Here is a 14078-nt window from a genome sequence, read left to right as displayed (position 1 = left end):
GCAGAGTCATTAAGATCATAGATTTTAGAGTCAGACAGACCTTGGTTCAAAATCTGGCTCTACCACTTACTTGCTATGAGAAGTTGGCAAGTTACTTAACCTGTCTGAGCCTATTTTTTTTATCTGTGAAATTAGATAATAGGGGAATCCACCAACCAAGACACAGCATGAGTGCTATCACTGGCGAGATGCTACTGATCACGAGCAGAGAAGGAGCCATGTGAGTCCCTGAGATTGGATGGAGCAGTGCAGTCAAGAAGTTTGCCCAGGCATAATTTGCCTTTAGCATGGAAGGAGACAGTCCACCCAGCTACCCAGGATTAGTCTTCCTAATCTAAGTTATTAATGGCCTTCATGAAGCCCTGGAGGTGTTGGTGTCTCTTCAAAGTGACTTTATTTACCAAAGGTATGCATGCCTCAGCATCAACACTACTGGAAAAAAATTGGACTTTAATACAACTGAAGAAATCTCTGTTTTCAGAATAGCATTTGATGTATTTTATGATGCTGTTGTTGGATCTTCAGCCAGAGTTCCTGGACAATATACCAAATTTGGGAAGAAATTCGTAGTATTTATGGTATCTATTGGCCTTGCAGACTTAGTACTGTGAGCTCTAAAAGTGACCGTATAGTCCTTTCTAAACCATAGATGGGACCAACACACAACCTTGGGTCAGTATCATGAAGTTGTGAACTGCTCTCAGTGAGCTTCCCTTCTCCTAAGAATGCATTGGTGGCCCAGATGCAAATAAATATCTGTACCCTGTGCAGTGTACCAGTGTACTACAGAAACCAACTATCAAGCTAAATGTTGTGATAGCATGATGGCTATTAAGGAAGTCTTTGGTGACCCTGAAAAGGCAGTAAAGATCTGAAGAGTAGATAAGATGATAACTTTCTCTATCAGCATATTCAGGCACAGTGATGCTCTGAAACTTAGAACAACAGAGTTCCTGAATCTCATTAGCAGCTTTTTTTTGGAACAGAAAGAATATACCAAGCTTCAAACAGTACCAACAAAATCAAGAGAACAACTGGGGCCATCGTAACTGGAGCATGTCTCACTGTTGCACAGTGTCAGTAACTCAGAAGATGCACTGATTATGGAGATATGCAAGATAGCATACTAAAAGTCCAAGAGAATTATGGAATTAATAGGTTAACTGAACCACACTGTTATAAAAGATAGGTAAAAACGTTTGCTGTATTGAGATATTATAAAAATTAAGTGGTATAGTACATATAAAGTGTTTAGCAAAATGCCTGGAATATATTTAAGCCCTCAATATATGTTAGCTATTACTATTGTTGATGTTGTTCCTCCAGTTTTACCAACAGCACTGGGGCCAAAACATTACCCATCTTGCTTCTCACTTAAGGTCAATCTTAATTCTTTTTTCTTTTCCTCATTTATATGACTCTCAAACATTTAATGTCAGTTAGAATCATATGGGATGCTTGTTTAAGTTAGTTATTGCAAGGTCCCACCCAGAGATTCTGATACACTAGATTAGTGAGGAGGTTAAAAATACTCAGAGTCGGATCCCTTCCCCAGGAAGTCTGATTGTATGGTCTTGGATGTGGTTTGCTGTTCAGGTAGTTTTAAAAGCTCCCTATTGGTTTCTAAATTGAAGCTAATTTGGAGAACTAGGCTATTATGGGCAGGCCCTGGGAGTCTGCATATTGAACCAGTGACTCTCATTCAGGTGGTCAGAGAACCACATTTGGAACAGTGTAGGACTACTTTCTGCCTCATAATAACGCCTTGGGCAAATTATTCAGCCTTCCTCTTCTGAAATATTATATAATAATGATCTCTAATTAATATGTAAATGATTCATGCAATTAAGATGCTTAGCATGCTAGCCAGCATATGGTAAAAACTCAGCAAATCCACTTATTCTGTGTTCTTCATTATTTTAATGAATCCTGTTCACATCTGCAGTTTTGTTTTTTAGTTTTGTTTGTTTTTTCTGTATCTGTTGCACTGGTTATACCAACTCCTGAATATTAAGCTTAGAGGGGCTAGAACAATAGCTCATCTTTCTTCTTCCCACAAAGGCTGATCCAGGACTCCGAACATCTCCAAATCCTGCTGATTCTCTCTCTGCACTTGTTTTTCCTGTTTCTTTCTTTCTTTCCATTTTCAATAAAGCAGCTACAAGTATTCTCAAATTTGAGACTGGGCTATTATCATAGCATCCCTAACTCTTACCTAGTTTCTTTTCTATTTGTCTTATGTGCCAACTAATCCCGTCTCTATTTCAATAAAATAGTGTCCACATTTCATTATGGAAACTTTTGACTGTCTTTCTCTCCAATCTATTAATGCTTTTATAATTCATTAAACTTCTATAATTATAGTATATAAGGCATGTAATATTTATTTTATACCTTGAGAATTACTTTTCCGGCTAATTTTATTGAGATCTAACTGCATGCCAGATACTCTTCTAAGCATTTTGCTGTATTAAATTTACAGCTGTTTTATTAAGATGTCATTCTGAAGTGTGACTAATAATGAAAATAAGTCATTCTGTGTAGAGAAGGAGCAGTTTGAACTTTATCATTTGCTGTTACCTATGCTTACTAGGAGTATTATTGCATTTTAGGTGGTGGTCGGTATGTACCCGGGTCTGCAAGTATGGGAACTACTATAGCTGGAGTTGATCCATTTACAGGTACACATTTTTCATTTCCTCTTTTTTTTTATGTAATGAAAGGTTAAGGAAATTGGCATCTTCTTCTTGCTGAGAAACTTTTTATACAGTAAATCAAGACCAAACTTTTGACCTGGCTTTTAGAGTGTTCTCAGAATTGTGTCATTACTGCACATTAGAATCATCTGGGGAGCTTAGACAAACTACTTCAACCTCATCCCCAGCGATGCTCACTTGATCTAATGTTGCTCTGGGTTGGGATCTTAGCAAGAGTAGTTTTATAATTTTCTCATGTGCAGCCAGGATTGAAAACTGCTGTTCTACTGTGTTAAGGCTGGTTTCCTCACTATCCTTACAAAATCTGAGTTATTCCCATCTCTTCCACTTCATTCTTACATACTTAATGTGTTTAGAATATTATTTACACATTGAGAGGACTCAGGAAAGAATTTGCTTTTACGATTTAGGCCTGGAATATTTGGCTTTCCCCTGCGCAACTAACTTTTTTTATTCTTAGTATCCAGCCTAAACCCTGACACATCTTACTTGTTTAGCATTGTTGAATATATGCAGGCATACTTTTTTACTCTGTATAGGCTGCCATAAAACGCAGAACTGAACTTGTGGTTCACCTCTTGTAAGCTTGACAGATCTCTTGGCATATATATTTCCCTATTATTTTATACAAGAGAATATGTGTGACATATATGTTATTGAGCATAATAAAATATAAACCCACCACTCTACTTGAGAACTAAGTTGGTATGTGATTTTTTAAGCTATTTTTTCATTGTGAAAGTAACATTGGTTGGCAGTATTGAAGTTTAATGTAGTAAGTAATTAAGATTAAGGACTCTGGAGTGAGAATGCTTAGACTCAAATCTCAGTTCCACTACTTTTTATGTGTTTTACCTTGAGCAAGTCATTCTGTTTCTGTGCCTCTCTTTTTCTCATTTGTAAAGTTATATCTACTTCCTAGAAATAAGAGTTTAAAATTACGAAATATATGTAAATCATTTTATACGGAATAAATTCTTAGTAATGTTATACCTGTTGTATTACAAAAGAGTCTTAAAGTTAACAGTGCTTCCTCTCATTTTTAAGAAATTAAAGTTTTTAACAGTTTGGTGTATGTAATGGACCTTTGTATACCTTATCTAAGCCACTGTCATCTCTCACCTAGCCCAATGAAATAATGGCCTCCAAATTGGTCTCTCAGTCGTCCTGTTTATGCCCCTCCCTTGATTAAAACCCTGTAATAGCTTCCCATTGACTATTTTCTCTTGCCTTGTATCACATTCCTCTCTGCCTTTTTTCTTCCATACTGGCCTGCATCAGTGTCTTGAGCATGGCATGCAGTTTTCTACCTCAGGAGTTTGGTACTGCTGTTCTCTTTGGGAATACTTGTGCCCTCTACTTTGCTATTTTGACCAGTAATTATTGTTTGGCTTTTTCCCTCCTTTTTCTTTTTTATTTAATTTTGCAGTATAGTATTTATTAAATGAATTCAGTGAAACTTCCTGGATATGCACATATACCTCTTGCTAGATCCTCTAGTCTATCATAAGCTCTCAATGCATCCTATACTTTTCCTTCAGAGAACTTTTCATTGTATTTAATTGTTTGGATGATAATTTGATTTGCAGTCTCCTTACCACAACTAGACTCTAACAACCAGGAGTACAGGCAGTGTCTTTGATCATGTCAATAAATATTTTATGCTTTGTAAGCAATTAGAATTAATTTTGTGCACTTACCTCATTCTTCATTTATCTACCTTCCCCCTTTCTATTCCTAATATACTCAGAAGATTAAAATGTTTTATTCATATTTTTGCAAAATACCTTTATTTTACGTCAGAACAAAAATGTTGTATAAATTAAGATTTGAAATGAAAGACATAAATGAGATTTAAATTATGCTTTAGTTGAAGTAGCTTATACACTGAGTATTGTTGAATTTTCATCTTGTGGCAGTTTTTTGTTCATCATCAGATACTGAGTTAGTGTTACTATAATGGGGACTTAAGAAGTAAATACATATGCCCTTCAGGAGCTTACAACTTGGGAGGGATTTATAAAAATGATGTAGAAAATGATTGGAGAAAATGACAATGCCTACTACATGATTTGGAATGAGAAAAGAGAGATTAGTATGCCTAGAGAAGAAGGAAATGGAAAGTTTCATAATTGTTTTGTGTTCTTTGATCTTTTAAAAACTTTCAATTTAGATTGAATCTTAAAAATATGAGAGAAGTAGAAAATATGAAATGGAAAGGCTTTGTTTTACAATGAAGCTCCCATTCCAAAAACTAAAATTTATTATATTAACAAATATATACAGTATATAAAATCTTACGGATTTATTTTCTTTTTTTCTGAAGTTGGTTGTTATTTTATTGCATGCACTGAATAGTTATGTATCTCAGTAATTTTGAAAACAAAAATCAGTTAGAAAAATCTTGCTCTTGACCACTCTGAACGATTTTCACTTTCTTCTATTCTGTGAATAGGGAACAGTGCCTACCAATCAGCTGCATCTAAGACAGTGAATATTTATTTTCCTAAAAAAGAGGCTGTCACTTTTGATCAAGCAAACCCTACACAAATATTAGGTAAGTGTATTTTAATTAAGTAGTTTTCTCACATATCCACAGACTCTTTGAGTTGCTCTCAAGGCTGTTTCTGTCCTAAGCATGTGCTGGGAACCAGGTGCTTACACGATAGAGACTTGTATTTTGGTATTACACAACTGAGTCAACTAAAAATACACGATCTGATAATGGACATTAATACTTTATAAGAAACCTTACACAAATATAAGTAAATGCTTTTTGATGACTTTAATGAGAAAAAAAAATTAAAGGGGAAAAATATCAGTCACATTCCCTAAGCTCTTAACTGATTTCAGAAAAAAAATAATGAAAACGAATGAGTAAAGCATTTAAAAAACAAAGATCTTGTCTGTAAAAATGAAACTGCTCAGTTGGCTTTCATTGCTTTTTCTGTTAATGTTTTCCTCAAAACAAAATGACTAGGTTTTGTTTTGTTTTTTGTTTGTTTATTTTTGACTGAGAGTATTACTAGCTCTGTTTTCCTCAAAGATTATGGTGAGAGTCTATTGAGATAAGATAACATACATACCTGAATATATGACAGGGGTGTTATTGTTTTGGGGAGGTTTGTTTTGTTTCTCATCATCCTTCATACTGTCTTTATAAAAATCATTCATAGGTCTTTTCTTAATTGCTTTATTTTTGAACAATAAAGAAGTGTATACACACTTTTAGACAACTTGACATTTTTAAACTCTTGTACAAATATAAAAGATCTCTTTTTGTATTCCCTTAATAAACTGTTTTAATATTCTGTTAGTGTTAAGTAATTTTTAATGCCAAAGAATAATGAAATAGATCCAAGTTTCCAGTTATGATAGATAAAAATTTGTAAATTTGGACATTGTATCTTCTTAAACCTTTTGTGATGGAAATTTGGCCTTTTTTATTCTTTGAGATGAAAATTTTTGAGGAAATAGTGTTAGATGACTCAAAGTAACATTAATGATGACAAAGATGCTGATATTGAAGATGCATGTGAAGAGTTTGAAAGAAATAGTTTCATGAAATGTCAATATGGGAAGCAAATTAAATGTTTTTTTTAAAATGTGATGTCAAATGTACAGATGAAACTAAGTCAATAAATTAAATATAAATACACATTTAGCTTTTTGACTATTTCATTGGCAGTCATAGAAGTTGCCATAAGTTGGCTAAAAGATGTTATAAATTTTCTCTCTGAGAAAGTAGGGGATTGACTTATATATGACATAATATTACTTTGAAAAGCATTCAAAATGATAACAAATATGGTATACTTAAAAACTTATTCAAAGCAAAAGCTTTAGAAGATCTTAGAAGACAACAGGTAAAATAAAAATCATAACAGTAATCTTTCTTTTTCTGTACTGTACTCAGCTTAAAATTACTCCCAGGCCTTATTCTTGTTTTATGGTCTTTGATAATTGCTGTGAAAAGTCTTACCTCTCCATGGTGTGTGGTAGAGTACTCTTACTGAAAATGTTGGCATTTATGTGATATATCTGCCTAATTACAGTTAGAGAAAATTGAAGGTTTGGATTTGGGTTCTAGGTAAACTGAAGGAACTTAATGGAACTGCATCGGAAGAGAAGAAGTTAACTGAGGATGACTTGGTACTTCTTGAAAAGATACTGTCTCTAATATGTAATAATTCTTCAGAAAAACCCACAGCCCAGCAACTTCAGATTTTATGGAAAGCTGTTAACTGGCCTGAAGGTACAGAAACACTCTTTAAAATGTAACTAGAAAGCAGAAAGTATATCTTTTAATTTCATACTACTGGTGTTTCTGGATTAAATAAAAGTTGACATGTTAGTTGAAATTCGCATTGGGAAAAACTTCACACAAAGGATTCACTATACCACTGTAACTCATAGTCTTGCTTTGGTCACATACCTTAAGAGAATCTGAAGGTAATGTAATGATCCCATACATGGACCATTTTATATACTCTTTTAGAGCATTTGTGGGTTCCCTGCAAGCCATCCACGAAACTCTATCTGACCTGTTAAACATAGGCTACAAACATTTGCTATAAGTATGTTTTCTTTTATTTAGTTAATTAACTCTTTTTTATTCTAAAAGTGTCCTCTTCCCTGTTATTTTTTCATGTAATTGATTTATTGGAGAAAAAAATCATTTTTCCTGCAAAATGTCCTATATTTTGAATTTGGCTGATCACTTAATGTGTTCCTCTATCTGTGTTTTTCCTGCTAGACATAATTAGATTCTGGTTCAGTAGTTTTTTTCAGGTGAATATCCTTTATAAATGATGTTGCATACTACCTTTATATCACAGGGCCCATAATTTCTGCTTTCTTCACTTTTAATGATGTTAAGATTGTTTAGCGCATTCATTTACCTGGTGTCTACCCAGTCCCTTAAATATAAATCCTTCTACCAATGTGTATAATAAGCATCCTATTGGCATTTGTGAACTGGAATTCTCCTATAAAGAACTTTCCCTCAATTCTTTGGTCTTGTTTTAGAATTTTTTAAAAGCAAGGTCCCAATCCTATTCTTTGCACAAAGATTTATTGAATACTCACTGTATGTCAAGCTATTTTAATAACCCAGGAGAGTTACCATATTTTTAAAGTAATGTGATCTTGTAGCAATAAATACAGTTTCTATAAATATGAAAAATCAGTTAACACAAGTTTCAGAAGTATACACGTTTTGTAAAGCAGGCGTATTATTTTTAATGTTTAAAATTTTTTTTAACATTAATGAATTTTTCTTTTCAATAGATATTGTCTTTCCTGCACTTGACATTCTTCGGTTATCAATTAAACATCCCAGTGTGAATGAGAACTTCTGCAATGAAAAAGAAGGAGCTCGGTTCAGCAGCCATCTCATCAGTCTTCTGAACCCTAAAGGAAAGCCAGCAAACCAGCTGCTTGCTCTCAGGACTTTTTGCAATTGTTTTGTTGGCCAGGCAGGACAAAAGCTCATGATGTCCCAGAGGGAATCACTACTGTCCCATGCAATAGAACTGAAATCAGGGAGCAATAAGAACATTCACATTGCTCTGGCTACATTAACCCTGAACTATTCTGTTTGTTTTCATAAAGACCATAACATTGAAGGGAAAGCTCAGTGCTTGTCAGTAATTAGCACAGTCTTGGAAGTTGTACAAGACCTGGAAGCCACTTTTAGACTTCTTGTGGCTCTTGGGACACTTATCAGTGATGATTCAAACGCTGTACAATTAGCCAAATCTTTAGGCGTTGATTCTCAAATAAAAAAGTATGCCTCGGTATCAGAACCAGCTAAAGTAAGTGAATGCTGTAGACTTATCCTAAATTTACTGTAACAGTGGGCTTGGGGACTGAGATTTTAAATTGATAAGTTTTTTTTTTTCCTCACATTTCACACGTCTGATTACAGATGATGAAAAGAATGCTGTGGATTAAGTAAAATTTCAGATCTTGTAAAGTGGGGGCGGGGGAGGGGAAACAAAGGAGAAATAAAATTTTTGCACTGGTGAACTGTGAAATTTTCCTGGGTAATGGGGATAGGTTTTTTAATAGTTCAGATATAAATTAAGAATGAGCTATGACCAACGGCAACACAACTACAGTGGTGTAGTTCCCTTACCTTAGCCAACTAGGAGAAGACAAGGGCTTTTATTTATGTAATCTGCTTTACTACTTATATACCCCAGACTGTTACTTGTTGGTGGTTGTCTTTTATTTAATTTCTGCTCTACTCATTTTCATTGCTGGATTCTTTCAACAGCACTGATCGATTTCAAGGTTTTGTTTTAGGACAACTACTTTAGAATTTTTAAAATTAAGTTTGTTATAAATTATTCCATATATTGAAAAGATACAACATAATTTCTTCATTTAAGTCCTCTGTAAATAGAAAGTTTGTTTGATGGCTTATTTTTAGTTGAAGTAAAAGCAAATTACTAAGCTGTGTTATGTGTATCAGTTCAGACAGATGAAGCCCCAAATTGACTACAGGCTTATGATCCAGTTTCTTTTCCCCTTCACTATTTGAGGTAACTTCATTATTCATTCCAATTTCGATATCTGATTGTCTATTTTTGGTCATTTCCATTATATCAAAGGGAATTTGGAATGTGTTGAATATTATCAGGCAATTGAGCGAGCAAGAATACATCAAACTGTTATTTGCAAGTCCAGAGACTGTCATGGGAAATTAGTATTTTTGAGCCTCTAACATGGTCCCGGTATAGTGCTAAACACTTGGATATTTAATTCCCAAATCCTGTTAAATGTAGGGTGATGTTATCTCTATTTTCAGAAGTAAAGATAGTGGGATGAATCATGATGGAAAAAAGGAAAAGTACAAACCATGCCATACTTCCTAGAGAGGGAGGGGTCACAAATTTGTCTATGAACATCCTAGCAACTAACACCAAGAAGGAACCAACCCATTAATTATATAATTTGTTGTGTCTAAGAGAACCTTAATTTCTTAAGAGAAGTGTAACTATTCTTAATCTAAAATAGTGAGCATCATTCCCAACATTTATGATATTTAGAACCGTGAATTTCCTGGCTTAATGCCAAATTGCAGTCTAAGAAGAACAGTTCCTCCCCAATAAGAGAGAAATGGTTTGATTGTCTAGATTAGTCCAAGGAAAAACGTTTGGAATATCAAAAGAGAATGGGTAAAATGTAAATTGAGGGGATATGTATTTTGCTGAGTATTACATTGCAATTTTCTGGTGTGTACCCAGACGTTAAATATTGTTTGCTGGTTCCATTAGTTACCCGTGCTTTGCTTTTTGTTGAATTGGGATTTAGGGGGTTAAGTCAAAGTTAAATGACTGCATTAAGAGTGTAACTGGGTCAGCCTGGTTCAGTACTTACAATACAGTGCTTTCTTTTTAACATGTCATGTTTAGCATGCAATTGTAAGTACAATTTATCTGCAATATTTTGAAATACTAGGTACCTTTGAATAATGGTAGGATGTAAAGTCTTCGTTAAGAATAGGAGTTTACTCTTCCGAATGTAAGGGGTGGCAAATGGTAAACACTGTTTGCTTCCCATTAGTGTGCAAGTGTTTTTATAACCACTATACTGTTATGTTTATTGAAGAAAAATTACAAAATACAGTTTAGCAAAAAGGAAAAGAAATCCCACTTGAAAGATAAGTGATAAGTGGTGATCTAATTGTTTTAAAGATTTTTTTAAGTTACTTAAAGTTACTTAAGTTACTTTTTTCCATTCCCTTATTATTTTTTTCTGAATAGAAAAATGCACATTCATTGAATAAAACACACACACATTAAATAAAAATTGCCTATAATTCCACTACCCAGAGAGAATCATTCTTGACATCTTGTGCCATATCAATTGGTATGTAAACATGTTTTATTTTTTAAAAAAGGATTGTATGATACACATTGTTCAATAACCTGATTTTTAAACTTGACATATAGTACACATATTTCCACCTTAATAAATATGTTATATTGATGTGCCCATTTCCTATTATCTGACATTGCTTCCTATTTCAGCTATCAAGCAATGCTATGGCAAATCTCACAAGTTTCTTACTAATTCCTTCGGATACATTTTATACTTGGAATTGGTAGGTCAAGTTAATGCACATTTTTAAACTTTGATAAATGTTGCCAAATCACCTCCAGTGGTAAAAGTCTTGGGGTTAATGTCCTTCATATTGCATTAGAAACAGTTGCCTGCAAAAGAGCTAAGGTATCATTGTCTCTAATTCATTAACTATTGTAGTTCCCCTCTGGCATTACATTTTTAAAAATGAGCATTTTAGGGAATTCCCTGGCTGTCCAGTGGTTAGGATTCCACGCTTCCACTGCAGGGGGGCAGGGTTCGATCCCTGGTTAGAGAACTAAGATCCCCCATGCCACACGGTGTAGCCAGTAAATAAATAAATAAATAAAATGAGCATGTTATGATTTTTTTTTCATGACTAGCTGAATTTATAACTAAATAACAATGTGACAAATTTTTTTTATCTACCTCATAATCTTCTTAAAATAATGGAAGAAGCATAGCTAAAAACCTTCACAAAGATAACTGGGGATAAGACTGGGTTATGGCTTCCTTAGCAGTTATCACTGTATATTATGGTTATTTTGTGAAAAAATAATAAAATGCATAGAGGATCATTAGTGATGTATCATCCTTCCTAGAGGTCTTGAGATATAAATTACCCACCTGAGAATAGGGAATGTTATTCAATCATTAGAAAAAATAATTTATAATTACTCTAAATTCTAGTGCATTCTTCTGTAGAAAATTATACACAGTATCTCAGTCTGTTGCGGCTGCTACAACAAAAATACCATAGATTTGATGGCTTAAACAACAAACATTTACTTCTCACAGTTCCAGAGACTGGAACGTCCAAGATAAAGGTGCTGGCATATTTGGTGTTTGGTAAGGGCCCACTTTCTGGCTCTTAGATGCTGTCTTCCTGTGTCCTTGCATGGCAGAAGGGAGGGGGGAGCTCTCTGGGGACCCCTCAATCCTGAGGGCTCCACTCTCATGATCTAATCACCTCCCAAAGGCTCCACCTCCAAATACCATTACATAGGAGATTAGGTTTCAACATATTTTGAGGAGGCACATTCAGTCTGTAGCACAGTGTAGTTGTCATTATAAATACAATTTTGAAGGCTCATTTAACATTTTTCCATGTGTTTCCTTTCAGTTTTTTAATGAAAATGTTCATACATACAATGAACACCCATGGACTTGCCAACTGGGTTCTGCAGTTGTTAACATTTTGCCATATTTGCTTTATCTCTATTATTAATACTTCCATTTGAAATTATTTTAAAATAAGTTACAAATAACACACTTATCAACTAAATAATTCATTATGCATCTTTTAAGAAAAAACATTTTAAAGAATATTCTTATTAATAACCACATACTAAAAGAATTAGTAATTTCATAACATCTAATATCCAGTGTATATTCAAATTTCCTCATTGTCCTAAGAATGTTTTTTATAACTTTTGTTCTAAAGGCTCTAATCTAAAAAATCAAGGTTTAGGTATTGAATTTAGTTATTTGGTTATATGGCTGTTTGGTCTCTTAATCTACAACAGTTCCTCCATCTTTTTTTTTTTTATCATTGACTTTGAAGTGTGTTGGCCAATCCAGAATGTTAACTACTCCCGTTTTGTATTTGTAACAAACATTCTTATAACCCTACTGTATTATCTACTGTTGCTTAATAAATTACCTCAATACTTAGTGACTTAAAATAACACACATTTATTATCTCAAATTTTCTGTGAGTGAGGAATCCTGCCACAACTTAGCTGCTTCCTCTGCTTCTTTGTTTCACATGAGGCTGCAATCAAGGTGCCCACCAAGGCTGGGGTCTCATCTGAAGGCTGGACTGGGGAAGGATGCATTTTTCTAAGCTCACTTATGTAGTTAGTGTTCAGTTCTTTTTGATTGCTGAGTTAAGGACCTCAGTTCCTAGCTGGCTGTTGGCCGAGGCTGCCATCAAGTTTTGCCTGGTGGGCCTCCCTGACATGGCCAGTTGCTTCATCAAAGCCAGGAAGAGACAGTCTGCTAGCATGACCAACAAGAATCTTTATAATTTAATCACAAACATGACATCCCATCAACATCAAGATACTCTATTGCTTGGAAGTAAATTACTCAAAAATGTGGATTACACAAGGTTATGAATACCAGGGAGAGGGATCTTTGGTGGCCCTCTTAGAATTTGCCTGCCACACCTATTTCCTACAAACAGAAAGCTAAATCCAAAGGCTTGGTTAGATTGAAATTAGACTATTGTGGCCAGAATATTCACAGGTGATTAGTAACTTGTTTTTTGTTTGATTTTTTTTTTTTTACTTGATTGCATCATATCTGAGCTTCCTTAGTGATGTTTTCCTTCCCTTAACTAAAGGAGGTTAGGAGAATAAAAATGGTATAATTGGCATTCTAGTTACCATCTCAACAAAGATGGGGGAACATTTTTTTGAAGTTTTCTTGTTCTTAAATATTTTTCCACCTGTCTGCTTCCTAAAGTGGTTATCAGGTTTTATTTGTTTAATATTTGAAATTAGGATGCTTGTTTTCCAGGGATACTAAGAAAGGCAGGATCTTGACTTTGAGGGCAAAACTAAACCACTCGTGCCTGTCATGGAGGAAAACAGCCTTCAGAATAAGGTGGGTAATGGAAGTTTTAGAGGAGAAAGTTGACCAACATACTTCTGTAAAGTAGGTAAGCTGATATTGATGCTAGGCCTAAGATGAATTCCTGGGACTTAAAACTTGACCCTGGGTTTCCTGGACACTTTATAATAAATCACAAAAGTATGATGTCCAAGTGGCAATGATATTTTCATTAGATATAATGTGATAGAGATAACATCACTCTACATTTAAGGCATATGATATAGCAATGTTTACTCAATGGTTTGCAACTGTATTTAAAACCAACCAGTTGAGCAGCATTGCAAAGAACAGATGAATTTAAGTAAACTAAATAGCATTCATTAAGCAAGTACATTATGCTATTTCCTATGTTTACCATTATTTCCATGGGGCAAGTACTGCTAGTAATCTTACAGGTGAAGAAACTGAAAGAGGTCAAGTAAATTTTTTTGACAAGTCAGTAGTAACAAAACAACAAAATTATATTTAAAAAATGATGTTGGCAAAACTGGACATCCATATGGAGAAAAATCTCGATTTGTAGTAGCCACTTCACTTTATCATAATAGCAACTATGATGGTTGGTAGTGGCATGTAAGGTTGATACATAGAGCAGAAAAAAGTGGCCTGAAACAAGTCCTCAAACCACATTTCTTTCATTCTTGTGTCCTC

The 14078-nt window shown here is 34.4% G+C and overlaps 1 protein-coding gene across 2 annotated transcripts in view; it reads left to right on the top strand.

Moving 5' to 3' along the window:
- Positions 1 to 12482, top strand: part of PLAA (phospholipase A2 activating protein) — a 40649-nt gene extending 28167 nt beyond the window's left edge. For both annotated transcript variants that reach the window (XM_060155177.1, XM_060155178.1), the window contains 4 exons: positions 2613 to 2681; positions 5173 to 5274; positions 6808 to 6972; positions 8007 to 12482. In XM_060155177.1, the coding sequence (XP_060011160.1) occupies positions 2613 to 2681; positions 5173 to 5274; positions 6808 to 6972; positions 8007 to 8572 (902 nt within the window). In that variant the 3' untranslated portion in view covers positions 8573 to 12482. The remainder of the gene's footprint in view (positions 1 to 2612; positions 2682 to 5172; positions 5275 to 6807; positions 6973 to 8006) is intronic.
- Positions 12483 to 14078: the final 1596 nt, after the last annotated feature.

The sequence above is a fragment of the Lagenorhynchus albirostris genome, chromosome 7, assembly GCF_949774975.1.
Source record: "Lagenorhynchus albirostris chromosome 7, mLagAlb1.1, whole genome shotgun sequence".
In the NCBI taxonomy this organism is placed as follows: domain Eukaryota; kingdom Metazoa; phylum Chordata; class Mammalia; order Artiodactyla; family Delphinidae; genus Lagenorhynchus; species Lagenorhynchus albirostris.
Note: the sequence above shows the minus strand (reverse complement) of the source record. Positions and strands in the feature narration are given on the sequence as shown.